Source organism: Crocodylus porosus, unplaced genomic scaffold, assembly GCF_001723895.1.
Source record: "Crocodylus porosus isolate Cpor-Errol unplaced genomic scaffold, CroPor_comp1, whole genome shotgun sequence".
NCBI classification, from domain to species: Eukaryota; Metazoa; Chordata; order Crocodylia; family Crocodylidae; genus Crocodylus; species Crocodylus porosus.
Window position 1 is genome coordinate 6,215,976 of NW_017728927.1, and position 17,239 is coordinate 6,233,214.

At 53.0% G+C, this 17,239-nt stretch overlaps 1 protein-coding gene across 1 annotated transcript in view; it reads right to left on the reverse strand.

Annotated features, from left to right (window-relative positions):
• The window catches only part of GRID2IP (Grid2 interacting protein), a 67,259-nt gene that overhangs the window by 30,944 nt on the left and 19,076 nt on the right, over positions 1-17,239 (reverse strand). Inside the window, 1 exon segment of the mRNA XM_019541848.1 lies at positions 368-622. Coding sequence (XP_019397393.1) covers positions 368-622 — 255 coding nt within the window.

Here is a 17,239-nt window from a genome sequence, read left to right on the forward strand (position 1 = left end):
AGGACAGGAAGCCGCGTCCCTCCCTGCTGGCAGGAGACCAGGCTTCCCAGGCCTCTGGGCAGGGTGGGGAGGGCAGCAATTCTGCAGCCCTAGCAGGTTACAAAGACCTCCAGAGAACAAGCAGTAAGATGCCTTCAAGGTGGAAGGGTCCTGCCTGGAGACAAACTGAGCTGGGACACGGAGTCCAGACTTTCCCAATGCCTGCAAGTCCCCATTCAGGCTCATTCCTGCACCGGATTCACCGAGCCCCAAAGCCCTGCCCCCTCTCTCCTGCCTCCCCCACCCCATCACACTGCTAAGATAACAGAGCTCTGTCACCCTGCACACAGCCCCATTTTGCCCGGGAAGGGTGCACGGAGAGGGTTACCTGCGGCCAGCCCCGGTTGCCACATTGCTGGTGATGAGCGAGGTGGTCTTCCTCAAGCTCTTGCTGAGCTCCTCGTGGCTGCGGGGCACGGAGCTGGCCCGGGTGGACACCAGCAGGCGCTCCTGGTGGTCCTCGCTGCGGCTGCGGCGCAGGCGGTTGGTGTGGTGCTCGCTCTTGGTGCGGCACAGCTTGCTGATGAGGCTCTGCGACACCACCTCGTCGAAGCGCTGCCGGTGCTTCTTGGGGATGAAGATCCTGGCAAACATGACAGAGGAGGCAAATCAGGAGCTGCTGGCAGGGGCAGGGGCAGAGAGACCGGGGGAGACTGCTCACAGTGGCCTGCTGTGGCCCTAGCACCCCGCGTCGGTCTTCCGAGCACCCCAGGGAGCAGGCATGGGGGCTGCGTGCAGCGGGGGTGATTAGCTCATCTTTGGCTAAATCAGCTGCTGGGTATTCTGGTGGGATCCAGTTGCCAAGTCCTCCCCACCCCTCCTCCTCCTCACAGCTCCACTTCGTTCTGTAGAGAGCCGAATGCCGCCCTCTCCGGAGCACCTGCAGTTTGGGAGCACGCGGCTGTGAAGGCAGGAGGAGTTTGCTCTGGCAGAGCGCAAGCTAAACAACTCTGTTTGCCCCTGCCATGTGTCCTGTGTCTGAGGCTCCGTCAGCTGCTGGTCCGTCTGCTCTGCTAATGACAAGGTGCAGCTCGAGTCCTGGATTAAATACTTCCCCCTCCCCTCCCCAACAGAATTTGCCAGGCCGCTGGGAATGAGGGAGCAGGATGCTCACTCCTGTTCTCTTGCAAAGACCAGTTTCCTTCAGCTCCAGTGGCTCGCAACTCCACTGATGTCTTCTCCCTCCCCCTGCGGTGCCTGGAAGCTGCTTGTGTGAAAGCCTGCAGCTCTGAAGCACAGTCTGTCGCAGAAAGGGTCTCTGAGCAGCTATTTCAGAGTGACTGCTCACTGAGAGCACGTGCGGGACCAAGTCGGCTGCCTCCCTCCAGGCTCTCCCATATCCGGATGTTCAGGTGCACGAACACCCCCAGGCAAGCCCCTCTGGCTGACGATGCTGCGCTACCACCCCCATCCGTTCACCAGCTCCTCCCGTGGGCAAGCTGCCTCCCAGATACCACCCCTCCCGCACGCTCGCCTGCACAGCCCCCGACTCACGCCGACACACACCTGCTCTCCTCTCTTTCAGCTTGGCTATTTGGCAATGAGGAAGGGATAGCAGGATATTATGATCAGCCTAAGGAGGCACCATGATATGCCAGGGTGATGCATGCCAGGATAACAACATTAGCTAGAAAGAGAGGCGGCCAAAAGGACCAGCCAGGAGCGATATCACCGAGCTGGAGAAAGAGACGGGCTACCCCCAGGAACAGGGGAGTAATCTCTTGGATCCTAGTACACAGCCATCTTTTATAATCCCATTCATAAACTCCATCTTAAAACTAGTTCCTTGCCTCTGCTACGCCCACTGGACGGCTGTTGCAGAACAGGCAGCCCCCCAGCTCGCACTTTGTAGGAAGCGTAAAGGCAGTTTCTGTATCGGTGTCAGTGTCTCAGTCCTGCGAGATCCCGAGTGCTTCCCAGATCGTCTATATGTGGAACCACTGCTGGGGGGTCAGGACCCCACATAGCAGAGATGGGAAACAGAGAAACTGTAGTCAAGGGAAGTTGAGCAAACCCTGACGTGTCAAAAGTGTCCCCAGAAGTGTCAGGATCTGCACAGGGGAAACCAGGCCAGGGCTTTTCAGGTCTCATGTCAAAAACCAGCAGGCAGCAAATGGCACGGAGCCCCAGCCTGCCGCCTGGCTTGGAGTCACGGATTTCCAGGATCCCAGCCTCTTTGCACCAGGTCAGGTCAAGACAGGATTTGGCCTGGGCTCTGCAGGTGATATGTGGTGGGGATGGTTGCATCAGGGAGCTGTCTCCTGCCTGCACTGTCTGCTAGCAGCAACTGGCTGCATCCCCTCCCACGTGCTGCTCTGAAAAACAGATCTGAACCCTTCCCCGTATTCCCTCCTAGACTTCCCCATTCTTCCCCCTCCACCTCCTCTCAGCTCTTGAGTGTCACCGATGCAATGCAGCATGTGGGGCTTTCCTTTTGTCCCATTCATTGATTTGAATGATGAAATCTGGGCCGCATTCTCTGCTTCCCACCCAACTGCTTTGCCTATTTAGGGGCTTCTTGAGAAACTGGAGTCTCTTACCATTTCTATCATAACCATCCTCGTAACTCAGTACACCTACATCAGGTGTCTTAATGCCAGTCTCCACCTGCTCAGGAGATGAAAGTCCTGCAAGGACCTGTGTTGCTTCATAGACCCACTGGTAATAAAAACAAGCATGTGGCTTGGAGAGAGTCTACTACTGACAGGTAACTGGAGACACAAGACTTCCAGTTTCCAAATAAACTCCATTTAGGATTTGTATCCAGTTTTTGCTGGCCTATAAACAGAAGTAGTGGGCCACATGCAGTACTCCGTCAGAGGCACTCACTCTAGCCACCATCTACTAAAGAACAGAGGCCAGCAGTGAAAAAGCTGATACCCCAGTGGCTAAAGGACAATCAAAGGGTTTGAACGACAATGCCAGGGGAAATGGAGATGGGCAGAACCCCAGGATCATCAGTCAGTGCAGGCCTGGAGCGACCAGAAGGCAGAAGCACCTGCTGTCTGTTTGGTGTCCCACGGGTTTGAGCCCAGGTCCTGGGCGCAGCTGCCAGTGCACTTGGACTGCCAATGCAAATGGCACCAGATGGTGCTCAACCATCCCAGCACTGGCTGGGTCATGGAGCCTGACTTACTGCCTTTCCCCCAAGGGGGATCCTGCAGGTCAAGCTGGGAGAGAGTTGGCAGGAAAGGGAGGCAGAAGCTGGCACCACTGCTGCCGGGCTATGCCCATCCTGCAATGGCAAAAAGGGCTCGCTGGCTGCACCACTACCGTCCACTTGAAAACACTGAAACAACAGATCACTGATCCTCCTCAGGGAATGCTGCGCGTCTCCACCGCAGTCGCTGTCGGGTGCTGGCGGCTGCACCTGTCCCAGCAGCCAGCCCTGGACGGCATCCTCCCCTTGCTGAGGCAGCTCTGGAAAAGGTGCTCGAGAAAAATGGTCAAATGAAGGGCGATGTGAGGGAGGGGGAGTGAGCTGAGTCCCACGTCCATAAAGCACGGTGACGTCTTTAACTCCCCCAGAGTGAAAGGCAGAGTTTGCAGCAACAGCTCAAGCAGCTCATCCCCATGCAGAAACGTGCCCGTGCTAAACAATTAGTAAATAACTCGCACCTTTGCAAAGGCTGTGGTCTGTTCTGGTGATTAAATGGCTCAAGGAGAAGCAGGGAAATGTTTTGGGGACAGGTGAGGTGCAGAGTTCACCCCGCTCCCATTTCAATCCTCCCAAAAGCATGGAAGTACAATCCCCCTTTCAGAGGGGGAAGGTGACACCCTGCTGCAGCAGGAACAGACTTCCCGGCCCTGTGTCAGCTCTTATGGAGAAGGGGCCAAGACTGGCAATGCTCCCCAGAAGTCAGTAGGGCTACTCCAATTTACACCAACTGAGATCCAGCCCAGGCCTTTCACCAAAAATCCCAGCGGAGGGAGAGCTCATGCTGCAAGCAGGCAGAAGGCAGCTTTACATGTGGCACTGATGCTTTACTCAGTGCTAAAAAAGACAAGCTGGCTGCTAGCACAAGGGAGAGGGCAGCTGACAAAGATACTCCTGCCTCTGCTGTGCAATGAGGTTTTCATCTTCAGAGCGCCCAACAAATGCTGACAGGCTGACTACACCTGTGCAGGGAAGGGGATCCTGCTTCCCCTCGGGAACGAAAATGAAAAACTTTGAATTCTCTGCAACAGAAGGTGCTCGAGCCTGCCCACGCGCACACTCGCACAGCTACAGGTCCCTGACTCACCTAATAGCTAACCCAGAGTCAGCCCCTTGGAAACCCCGGGGTCCCTTGCAGTCCAGCCTGTGGGGCCGGGTGGGTGGATGGACAGGGAACCGGACAGGCTGCCAAGAACCACCTACCTGGCTGGCAAGCCTGTGTCAGTCCCCTGCCGAGGCTGCGCAGAGCCTTCCTCCAAATGAAGCTCCCTCGGGGCAAGAGCTGATTCTGAGGAATCAGCAAGGGCCAGCAGATAAAAAGTTTGTTTCACAAACTTTCCCCTGCTTTAATGATTTCCATGGTGCCTTTCATTTACACCGGGCAGTGCACACAAGGGCCACGGCACTTGCCTCCCAAGTGCCCCCACCTTTGCTGTGGGGTATGATCACTGGGTAGCACAACGCAGCCCTGCAGCATGGGACAAGGAGCGAGCAAGGCACCCTGTCCCAAGGGGAGGTTTCCCACTTTGGGCTTGGCCCAGAAGCCAATCACTCCCCTGCTCCAACCCACAGAAAATAGAAAATGTGTCTGCACTAGCAAACACGGCTGAATACAGTGCCCGCTCCCTGCACCTCTAGAGTTCACATGTAGGTACTAGGACGGCGTATCTGCTATTGTAAACTCTCTGTTATGGCAGAAGGGAAAAGGCCTCTCAGTCCTGTCTGGCCACTGGACAGATTAGATCCCAATTAATTAATGCTTATGCAAACCTTGGGCAGGTTTTGGAGGGAAGCCCAAGCCCCGGATTCTTCCATCTGGAACCCGCTTCCCTGGTGGGAGAGTGATTACCAGGTGGCTGGGCATGGTCGTTCTTGCATCAAAAGTGCACCTGCTTGCAATATGCTTCTGCCGCGCTGCTCTCCTTTGTGCCTTGTGAACTGGGGACACCTCCTCCTCGATAACAACCTTGCACTGGGTTAGCAAAAAGCCAATGAAGGGATTGTAAGGAACCAGGAGAAAATGTCTCAGAAGATCCTGAATCGCTGTCAGGCCATGAAAGCCCTGGAACCTCATTAAAGCAGGGAGCGCATCCGTGAAGCTTGCTGGAAATCACGTGTGTTGCAGCAGAGGTCCCAACGCCCCACGGATTGGAGCCCAGCAAGATTCTGCTGGGCCTCACAGAAGCCAAGAGATTCAGCAAGGATCAGGTTTTTTATGCCTGCAGTGTCCTAGAAAGGTTCTGCATGCCCTCTCAGAGCTGCTTCATAAACAGGCCTTCACCATTGCTAACACGTGGATTTCTGTAGGACTTTCCCCTGGGAAGGCCCCCATCCAAGCCCCAAAACACCTGCTTTCAGATCACCCATTACCGGTCGCTCTGTACAGTGTTTCTTCCCCCAGACAACTCTCAGACAGGGGCCAGGGCAGTTTAGAGCACCAGGGAAACTTGAAGCCAGGCCAGAAGCATGCACTGAGTTGCCCTGCTATGTCCTGTCCACAGTCAAGTCTAAGATGACGTTCCACACCAACCTACTATGCAAATCTCAGGGATGCCGCTTCTCCCCAGCAACGTGAAGGCAGGCAGGCAGCACAGAAATAGGTTTCCTTCACTTTTTCACACCGGGAAATCCTCTGAGCATTCACTGCTTCACCGAGGTTTGTCCCAGAACAGCATCACAAATGCTGGGGGGGCTCCTGGTACCTTCCGTGCTGCAGGACCAGGCTCTGAGGATGCCACTGGTGAACCAGAAATACCAGGGGCATCCTGCAAAGGGGAGAGGTGCAGGCCAGGTGCATTCCTTGCTTCACCTGCTAACGGGTACGTTCATCACAGGAATGGGGGTTTGACTTGTGCGGCTCACTTGACAGAGGGAGCTCCGAGGGACAGATGAACAATTTAGCCTTCATTTGCACTGAGTCATCTCTCCAAACTTCCATAATTAGTCATCGTCGTCATTAGCTCTAGCCTCTTCCCTGGAGAGTCTCTGGCTGGCTCTGCCCTGCGCTGCAGAAGGCGCTCGTTCCGACAGCCAAATGAGCAGCGACCCCAGCTTCTATCTCCCTCTTAGACTCTGCTCTTCGGGAACTGTGGGGCCGGGCCAGCGAGAACGTCTTGGCAAACAGCTCACATGCAGAAACGTCCCAGTATCATATCCACTTACGGCAGTGTGGGAGGCAGGCGGGAGCGACCCTCCAGGCCTCACAGTGCTTTATCTGTGCACGCATCAAAGCACTGCTCTGTGCAGCTCGTGGGCACCTGGGGCCTCAGGTAGCCCCTGCACCACCCGACTGCAGGCTAAAGCTATACAGTTGCTGCAGAATCAGAACAGGGACAATTCTCAAATGGGATGCCGTGACCCAGGTATGCCTGCCTCTCATGCTCCTTTCCACTGACTCGGTAACTGTTGGGCTGCTTTACAGCCAGGCTGAACTGGAACTGCACACTCTCCATACAACAACTACTGCCATCTCCCTTGCACCTGGGGTGGAGTTCAGTGCGCTGCCCCTGCCCTCCTGTCAGCAGTCCTATACAAAGCTCAAACCCTTCCTCACAAGCTCCCAGTATGCTACACATCACACAAGCCATCCCTGGGGCCTGGCGAACTCAGCATGAACGGTGCATGACCCTTGGCTGACAGCAGTCTCTGCACCTGCTCATAGAAAGGGGAAGATACCAGCTTCTGAGTTCACATAGTTCCAGGCCAAAATATAGAGAGGTCTGAAACTGCTGCTTGCCCCAAAGTTAGAGGACAGCTGTGCAAACCCTGTCTACAGCCAGCCCAGGAGATGGGCACGTTACCCAGAAGGAGAAAGATAGCATGGTGTCTGCATGCCCCTGGCCTCCATCTCTCCAACCAGTCTCAGGATGGCCAAGGTGCCTGTCACCAGGAGACTTGTGCAGCCTAGAGCGGAGCATGCCCTAAATGGCAATGTTCTTGCCGGCAATCCGGGGATTTGTCCTTCTTGCCCTCTGCTTCCTCCCCTCCCATCTCCCCGGCTGCTGGGAGCTGCCTCTACTGCAGGAAGGCAGCCTCAGACCTACACTGAAACCAGAGCATGGTCAGGGATGGGACTCGGTCTGGTCTCCTTTGGGGAGCTGTGGAGAGCCCTGGGCCCCCTCTCCCCATGTCTGACGCTAGGCCAGGACTGATGCATGTCTTTGAACACCGCTATAGCAGAAAAGCAGGCCAAAGCTAATGCATGAACCAGACTGACTTGTTAAATGCACCTTGACTGTGAACAAGGACAGTCACATCTCAAGGTTTTATTTAGGGTTATCCACAATGAGCTAACAGATTTTTAAATGTAGCTGTCTTTGTTCACAGCCAGAGTAAAACCACAGTTAATATTATCTGTGTGAGGTACCATGCAATCAAACTCAGCGTAGTGCCTCAGGATGGACAGGTTCTCAGAGGGCTGGCTCAGCCTCGAACACGTCTCGCAGGCCCAGTCTCCTGCAGATCTGTGCCAATTGCCCGAAGGATACATGTCTCCTGCTCCAGAGCCAAACAGGCACACAGCAAGATGTCATCCCGATCACCATGTTATCTAAGAACTGCTTGAGTTTACTCATTTCTTTATTATGTGCAAAAGACCCACAGCAGGTGAATTTCTCAGTGATCATTACTATCCATATTTTAAAAACTCACAAGCTGGCAGTACTGATTTGTCTCTCTTAATAATGCACATTCCCATTGCTCCTTCCTACGTCTTGCTAACAAGTTCCCTCCTCTCTTCCTACTATTATCAGTGCCCCATGGAGTACCTTGATGAAGACACTTCTCCGGAGCAGAGTCCCTGAGTGAAAACCAGAACCATCTCGCTATATTCTGTGCTGCGTGCAGTTTCTAAATTGTGGGCTACTGCAGCCTAGACTCCCCCGTGGTGAAGGGTGACCTGACCTCCTGTCATTTACGGACGGGAAACTGGAACCAGCTCTGACCACAGTTGGCAAAGGACATAAACCTGCCTGTTTGCGCAGAACTCTCATTTAATTAGGATCAAGTCCACAGCTAAGAAGACCGACATCACTGGAGGTGGAGGAGTTGGAGACAACAGGGAGAAAAGACCTGTTAGCTGATCCGGCTGATCTTCCTAGCAGTGCAGGATTGTTTTGTTCAGTACTGCGGGTGTTTTGTTCAGTCCTGCTTTAAAAATCCCAAGCAATGAACTTCCACCCCTTGCCCTGGGAGAGACAACTCTGCACCCTGGTACTTTCTTCTGCCCAGCAGTTTTCTCTGATAGTTGGTCTCAGTCTTCCCATTCCAACTTCCATCCTATTGCTCCCGGATTATGTATCATCCTAAATAATTCCCCTCCATCTTCGGTGATTACAGCCTTTGGATACTTGCAGGTTATTATGATGTCTCCTGCATAGCCAAGCTAGACGCATTCCACTCTTTCAATCTTTCCTCAATCCCTACAGCCCCCTGAATTTTTTATTTTGCTTCTCCAATGTCTCAGTATCCCTCAGATAACATGGAGCCATGTTCCCAGTACAGTCACTCCAGAGCTACTTAAAGCAGAATTCTTATCTCCTGGCTTTGCAACATGATGCACAAGAGAATGTGTTTGAAGAATACAGTTTAATAAAGCAGCGACAAGAGAAGTCGCTGGTAAAACCAGCCCCGCACTGTTTGTGTGGGTGGGACCCATTAGTCTGCCTTGCCAAGGATTATGAGATAGTCTCATTAAAGCTAAATCATGCATTATATATGGAGAGACAGATCAGAAAACGTACCGAAAATGTCGAGAGAAACTCCGGTCCTTTCCCATTTGCAAGTGTGACAGGAACAAAAGGGAGACTCTTCCGATCCGTGTAAAGATGAGATACAGACTAGGATCACGCCCACAACATGCTCCGATCCAAACAAATACAAACCGCACGCCAGCCGGTGCACCCCTGCCACTTGACACCCCCTCGGTGCGGGGGGATCTGTATCCAGATGGAGTAGGTTTGCCTGGGAGCAGTACCTGGGATGACACTGCTTCCCCTTTCTTGTTGCCTTGTGCCTCGCTCCCTCTGTCCCAGAGCTCCAGTTTTACCACATCCTGAATTCCTCCTGGTTCATCAGTTCTGCTTTATAATGTCTGCGTTGCTTCCTCTCGTGCCCAGCGGGTTGAGAGATGCACCTGCCCGTGTCCCCCCCCAAGCAGCTATGAAGCCTCCTGCCTCGTCTAAAGCCGCAGCCCCAGTCTCAGTCTCCAACTGGAACTACAATCTGGCAGCATCGCTGAGCCGAAAGGAGGGCACTGCTCCTTCCTGAACTCCGGAGGGATGCTTCTGATAGTGCTAATTAGTTGACTTCTAAAGTGTTTCTGTTTAAATTACATGCCATGATAATGGGTGAGAAATCTTAAAGGAAAACAGCCACCAGCCTCCCCGGGTTGTTTCTGTTTTCAGACTCACGTGTTGGTGAGTCAGAGCCATCGTGTCTCAGGTGTGGGCGCTGAGGCCTCCAGGCTAGCGGGGCATGGGTTCAAGCCTCTCCCAGGATGTGCCCTCATGTCCAGCCCCACCAGTAGAGGATGTATCACTAGACTGACCCTCTTCAGGCTGCTCTTCTTTTCCCCCTCCCAGCCATGACAGCTCTTCCTCCCCATGGGCCCCGGCCTCAAAACACTGATAATGGATCTCACCTGCTCTGTTCCAGGCCCCTCTTCCAAGCAGGGAACAGGCTGTGCTTCTGCCCATCCGCACCAGGCCAGCAAGGCAAGTTCATGGATGCTGCGTGCTCGGAAGAGCCGAGTCAAGCAGTCCGAGTGCATTGCTTCCTCTCACCTTCTCCCCAGGTGGTTGCAGTGACACCAGCACCGGTGTGGGCAAGAGAGGAGCAGCATATCCCCACCCCGCTCTGCCCAGGCTGTTCTCTTTGGCCAGGGCCTGGGAGGCACTGCTGACTCCATCTCCTGGCAGGGGGTGCTCTGCATCTGCTAAGACAGAGCTTTTTATCTCCTCTCCCTCTTGTCTTCATATCAGCTCTCCCCTGCCCCTGCAGACAACCTCTGGGCCTCCTCTGCCACCATCTCAAGCCCTGACTTCCACTTCCCCAAGAATCCTCCCTCCGTTCTTCTCATGATCAGCAGCCCCCAGAACCTCTCCCCCAACCCTCGCCTGCTTTTCCATGTCCTGCTTTGAGCAGCTTGTGTAACTCAGGGCCAAAGCCAGCTCCTCCTCACATGAGTATTCCCAGGCACATCAGTCCCTCTCCTGATGTGCCTGAGCCTCCGCTGCTTTGCATCTTGCCGCGTCCCTTATGGGAGGTGCAATGCACTATAAACCCAGTCCAAGAAGTGTGAATGAGGACACAAAGTGCCAGGCAGTGGCAGCTTGCGGAGAGGAGCAAGGAAAGCTAGAGTTGGCCCTTTGTCTGCACCATGCCAAGCCAGTTCTGCAATACTGGAAAGTAAAATCTTTACTATTCAAAAAACCAAATCCCTTCATTTTAATAACTGCTCAGAGCCAGGTTCGTTCTCTCATTGAATAAAGAAGGTAACATGCTTTCCTCAGCTGTCCATGTAAAAGATTATCTGCAGGTAGCTGGGACGGCAACAAGGATCTGTTTTATCACCACAACTACTAATATAAACCTGACCTTCAGCCTGTCAGCTGCACAGGGAAACACATTCCAGGGAGGATTAAAATACTGAACTACATTTGGATTACATCTCCGTGGTGCTGTATAAACCACTACCAGCCCGGAGAGATGCCTTGGCCTTAGGTACCCTGCCATGTTCAAAACCACCTATTTGTACAAGGGTCTTTGCTACTGGAGCAATGCAAGAGGAGCTCAGGTTAGGAGTGTGAACAGTTTTGGCTAAAATCTAACGCACTTTTTTCCTATTTTCACCAGTTCTGGGGTTTCCCTTGATCAGACTCCCTTGTGGACCATGAGCAGGCTCACTCCCGGGTCCCCTGCACTAGTCCACTGTTACAAATTCGACCCAGCCTGTGCTGCAGGTGACAGTTCATGTCTTTAATATAAAACTCAGGACTGAAAACTAATCTGCGGGAGAACTTCTGCAGGTCTCGAGTTCTGAAACATTCTCTTCTTCCTAAACCTTCCCTTGGGGCCAAATGCAATTTGCCAGCAGCCACTTCATGTTCTTCTTGCTCAGCTCCAAGTGGATCTTCGGCTGGTCCCACTAGGTTTTCACAGAATGGAGTCAGTGGAAGATGTGTGCATCCTGTGTCAAACAGTGGAAGCATCCAGGAACACTTCTAATGGTGTCATATAACAGCAGCATGGTTTGCCTTTGCATCACCATGAGGTCATGTCTGTCTATGGTACCAAAGAGGCAGATTCTGCATATGATATTGCTTCACACCCCTGCAAAGCAGAAGCTGTACCACAAGGTACCGTAGAGAGCTTAAAAGGGTTTATGGGAGCTCTTATTTGCAACCGCATACTATTAAAGAGAGCTGAAGTCCCAGAGCTAGCAGGCCTCTAGCCCAGCATTTTAATAGACCAGCAGTTCAATAGAGTAATGTCCCAAACCTCACAGCTGCTGGGGGTGTTCTCTCTTAGCTTGCCCAGGGACTAACCCAGAATCACAGAAAGATACTGCCCACCCCGGGGAGAAAAAGGACTGGAGAATCAGCAATATTCACGCCTAGAATCAGGCCATTGACATCAAACCAGCCACCACCATGCAGGAACACCAGGGCATCTGCAGAGCAAGCTGTGCACAAGAAGGAGTTGCAAATGGAAATTATAACTTCAGCATTTGTGGCAAGTGCAGAACTGTAATTTTCACACAATGGAGTTTTGTGTGCACCAGACTATTATCCCCTGCTACAGACGGCTCAATAATTGTTCCTTTAGCCACAGATGTTTTGCAGATGTGACCATCATGTTCATGAAAGTGAAATGAAGGCACTTTTCCACCTGAAAGCGAGTTCTGGCTTAGGTCATATTATGCAATAGCTATCTGTAAACCATGAGTGGCTGAGAACAACAGATGACAGTGTGTCGAATCCTGAATTCTTAACCAGGCTTTTCCAGATCTTTACTTGTGCAAAGCTGTTTGAAATCAGCCAGAACTTAGGCGAAGGCTCAGTGCAAATGGGATCCGGTACCCTCAAGATATTAACTGATAAGATCTAAAGGGATCATTAAGATCATTTAGTCTGACTTCCTAGAAACACCAGCCCAAGAGTATTATACAGGAATGCCTGTGTCAAGTCCATACCTTCTGGCTGAGCCAGTCCTGAGTTTTCAGAGAGAGATGCCCAGTCTTGACTCAGAAGCACAGGGATGGAAAGGATCAGTCGGTCACAGAGTTTCGCACCCAGCTCTCACAGGCAACTGGACCATGTAGCTCCTTTCAGGCAAAGACAGCATTGCAGGATCCTCCAGTGCCTAAGAAACTGCACCTTATCACCAGTCCAAATGTTTCTAGCCATTGCTTCTAGCCATTGCATTTTGTCCTACCTTTGTCTGCTAAACTGAAGAGCCGTCCATGATCAGGAAACTCCCCATCCCGTAGATGCCCATACACTATGATCAAGTCACTGCTTATCTGTCTCTTCGGTAAGGTTGGAGTGAGTGTTTTTAGTCCCTTGCTGAGATCTCTTAAGACCTCAAATGATTCTTGTAGCTCCTTTCTGGATCCTTCCCAGTTTTCAACGTTGTCTGTGGCATATGGGTGCTCACACTGGACACAAATGCCATCTACAATGGGAACCCCCCTCTCTACTCCTGGGCAATACATCCCTGTTTATAATACTGAGCAACTGCATGAGCTCTGTTAGCCAGAGCAGCAAGTGGAGAACTCCTGATCAGCGGGTTAGCCATCCTCCTTCCTGCACCTTTTATCTTGAAAGGCCCTCAAAGCAATTTTCAGCCAGTAGAGCGAGTCTGACAGCTGGGCACCCTCAGCATGGAAAGGGGCTGCCTTCTTCTTTCAGAAACCCCAAATCAGTCCTTGGGGGGGGGGGGGGAGGAGAATAACTTTAGCAGTTACAACTACAGAAGGAATTCAGGGAGGCAAAGTCTGGCAGCACCAGGTTAGGTGTGTAAGATGCACAGTGCTGCACTATGTCCCAGGTAGTTCATCAATACAGCACAACCCTGTTTTCCCATTGCCCAGTACCTGATAGCTTTACAGCCATGTGGACAGTCGGAAACAAAAACACGGGCCCAGCACTCCCCTCTACTCCAGCTGATTCCTACTGTCTGGCATAAGATAGCATAGAGCGCTCCCCCCGCCCCGAGTCCTTGTTAAATGTTATGAAAGGCCAAAGCAAGGTTTGCTGCACCATGGAGAAGCGATGAGAGAAAAAGTTAATTTTTTTCAGAGCCAGTAAAACTGATCTCGTATGTACTTATTGACTCAGATAACTAGCCTAGGGCTGTCAAGAAGGCATCGTGGTCAGTGTCTAAGTAAGAGAGAAGGCACGTCCAGTGCCGTTACACTTTTTAGGAAGAAATATTCATCTGGGACTTCTTCCCTCTCCGTTTCCTCTTGCTCCCTCTAGTCCTTCTGCACAGGGGCAGAGGCCCACACAAGTCCCAGTGCAGCGAAGACCAGTACTTGTTCTGTGGTCGTGGTCCCTGCCCCCAACATCGAGGAGGACTGTGTATGATTCCCTTTTGAGTCCCTGGATTTTGCTCTGAGCATCAGAAGCAGAAGGACTGGCTTCCCTCATCCTGGGGCTGGTGTATGGCTGGTGTGACATCCCTGCCCCAGACGGCTGAAGTCATCTCATTAATCCCTTTTGCACAACTTTGCACTATGCCGCCTTCTGCTCAGAGAGCTATCCATCACTGCTCAGGCATCGTCTCTCAGAGCAGAAGGCCAGCCAGAGCTCCCCTGGAGCCACAGGAACACGCTGTGTTCATTAGCAGGTGACCTTCCCTATTAATAGATGGGAGGTGGGTCCCTGGGGGGCTCTCACTTGTCACTTGCATGAGCTCCAGACTCTAGCAGGAATCAGCAGAGAGGGACACAGGCTGGGAATGTGCCTCTCAGCTACTGATGCTGATGTAACCTTCTGCTCACGTAATTGAATCCATTCGGATCAAGTGGCTTTGTCCTTCCACTATGAAGTGTGACTCCCATGGTCCTGCTGAGAGGCAGGGACACGGCGCTGAAACGCAAAAGGAGCCAACGAATTCCAAGATCGGTCAGTACCATTCACAAGCTGCAGTCTTGCTCCGAGGGACAAGGGCTCGCTTGTCCCATGCTGCAGGCTGGCCCCGGAGCCCAGTGACCGCTGCCCTTCCCTGCTAGCAGCACACACAGGCTGTGGTCCATCTCCCCTTGCCCACAGGTTACCAGGAATATTCTATGAACACATGCACCCCATGGGCTAGACCACAGGGTCTGTACCGATGACTTTGCTTCAACCTCTCAGCAGGGGCTACAGTGCAATCCACAGCAAAACTGCTTCCTCCACTGCAGGCTGCCACCAAAGCCCTAGAACCACCTTCTCCAAGTCATTTTGTAGTCCTCTGCTTAATTTCCTGCCTCTCTCTAGAGTCTGGGCTGAGCTGAGCTAGCAGCAGCTGCAGACCAGCTCACTGCAGCCATCAGGAGATCAGGAGAGGGGTGAGAGGCTACTTCTGCAGACAGTGTCCATCACCCTCCCCACATCACACCTGCCTGCACTGAGGCCTTATGTTGTAGCAACCTGCATCTGGAACCACACAGGAAACACCCGGATCAGGAGGGAAGAGTCTGGCTGGGATCATGCACCTCCATGGGTTGTTGCACTGAGTCTGGGCCACAGCAGGTGACTGCGGGCTTGAATTCTGTGAACTGCCTGGGGCAACCCCAGCCTGTAGAAAACCTGCGCTTCATAGGGAACCAGTGCTGCCAGGAACCATCCCCAACAGCTGACCCACATGGCTTGCGAGACAGAAGCCAGCCAAGGAGGGCTCTGCGAGGGTTGTGTTGCATGGGGGACGTTTTGGCCCAGTTCATGTGCACAGCATGAAGCCAGGAGCACAGGCTGACTGGCTCCCCTTGTCTGTTCGGCATGTCCTTGCCACCTCGCTGACACTGGTCCCTGCAGGCAAGTGCCGCTTTGCTGGTGAAACCAAGCATCTGCTGTCAGCTCCCACACACCACTTTGCCCAGCACCTTTCTCACTGCCATCTGCAGCTCCTTCTGCTCTGCTTCCCGCTATGCCCCACACACTGACTGAGCACCCACAAGGGCTCCCCGGGCTTGTGTTTCCACTGATCTTCCCCTGCGTGGTCATTTGACCAGAAGCAGGGTTAGCAGGGAAGATGGCCTTGGACCCTGGAGGACTTCTTGGTGCAGTCCAGGGGCCAAAAGTGTAGAAAGGGGCCATCACTGATCCAACCATCCTGAAAGGGCAGGGATCCAGAGCCAGGATCTTACCTTCAGGCAGCACAAAAGAGCCTGGAAATAGTTTCCACGGGAGACCCGCAGGGCTCATTTTCTCCAGCTGGTACATCTGGTGTGACAGGGCAGATTGGGGTGTGCGAAGGCGTATCCAGACCATGTAGTGATCTGACAATCACCATGTGGCCTAGCAGTCCCTAGGGCCTGTTTCTGCCCATATATGCTCTGCATTACACCAGGGCCAAAGCAGTCTTTGGTGGCTCCGGAGGAATGTTCCTGTGACTAAGGTATAGACAAAGGCACAGGACAAGGCACTGCCACACATCAGCCGTCCATGGGCCCACTTTTACCTTACAGCAAGGGAAAGCTAACCCACATAGTCTGTTCCTCAGTGCAAGGGGGGCACTGTAGTCCTGTCATAGAATCGCTTTGTGACCTTGGCTGCGGGAGGTAACCTGCCAGTTCTTGCAGCTGTAAAATAACACTTTCCTCCCTTGCAGCAGAGCTGGGAAGCATAACTCATTAATACTGACAGAGCCAGCAGAAGCCTTTGCGTGGAAGGTGCTTTGAAGGGAAAAGGATGAAAGCTTGCACCGCAGCCCTTTGCCAGGTTTGCCTCTGGTCAGCCGTTCGCCAGCAGACTCGCACCAGATGAGAGCCGCTTTTGCAAAGACTCAGACATCAATAACTCCTGCTCATGTGCCGTCCTTTAATTCCTGTCTGCCAGGGTCTTCATGTCCAGCCAGAAGCGGACCACGTGCAAGCACACATGAGCACCGGGTGCTGTAGAGCCCCGGGGCTTAGCAGCCCCTTATGTGCATGTTGTGTTGCCATTTACACTGGCGTGGAGCAGCTGGGAAAAGCCAATGCTGGTGTGAGTGCTGAACGCAGTCTGCTCAGAGGCACATCATGGCACAAGACACCAGGAAGAGGAGAATCTGAGGACTGGAGCCTGCTGTTTTTCTACCAAACATCTGACCAAACAGAAAAGCCAGGCAGGGGGCCTGGTTCCACTCTCAAGCTCACTGGAGAGCAGAGCAGCCCCACTGAGCACAGCAACATCGTTCTGGATTCACAACAGTGTCAGCAAGAGGAGGGCACCGCTCAGGACAAGGGGCCCTATGAACCGGAGCGGAGCGGAAGAAAGGGAAGCCACTCAGTTGGTATCTGCAATCTGGAGGCCCCTCAAGGTGCCTTGAATATGTGAATCACAGGCCCCAGGAACAGCTAAAGTCAGGGTGCCGCCAGGTCGTGTGGTCTGGCTGAAGTCTGTTTAGTACAGGACTCAGGGGACAAAGTGGCTTTATATCACTTTTGTGCTTTCTTGATACCTGGGGTGGGAGCCTCCGGGGGATGTTAAGTCATCCCCAGGGCCCCACCAAGCTGTCTGTAATAGCTGTGTGTGCTCCCAGATGCAAGCCTTGTGTCCCTGCCATAGCCAGCATCTTCATTACCCAACAGGGCTCTTAGGCAAACCTGTTCAGAACCAAACTGCAACCACTGGACAAGATGAGCATAGCACTGGGGGCTGTTTGACAGTCACATCGAACTGGCTTCACAAGCCTTACATGGCTCTGTACCAGGCAAGCTTTGCATTGCGGCCAAGGATCTCTGCAGAACCCGCCTCCTTCTCAGGGCCGTGAGGGAGTACCTGTGGCCCTCCCACCAAAAGTGAAAAGCCTGGGCCCAGTTTTCTTCTCACCGCCCCACAGTGAAAAGCAAGAGTG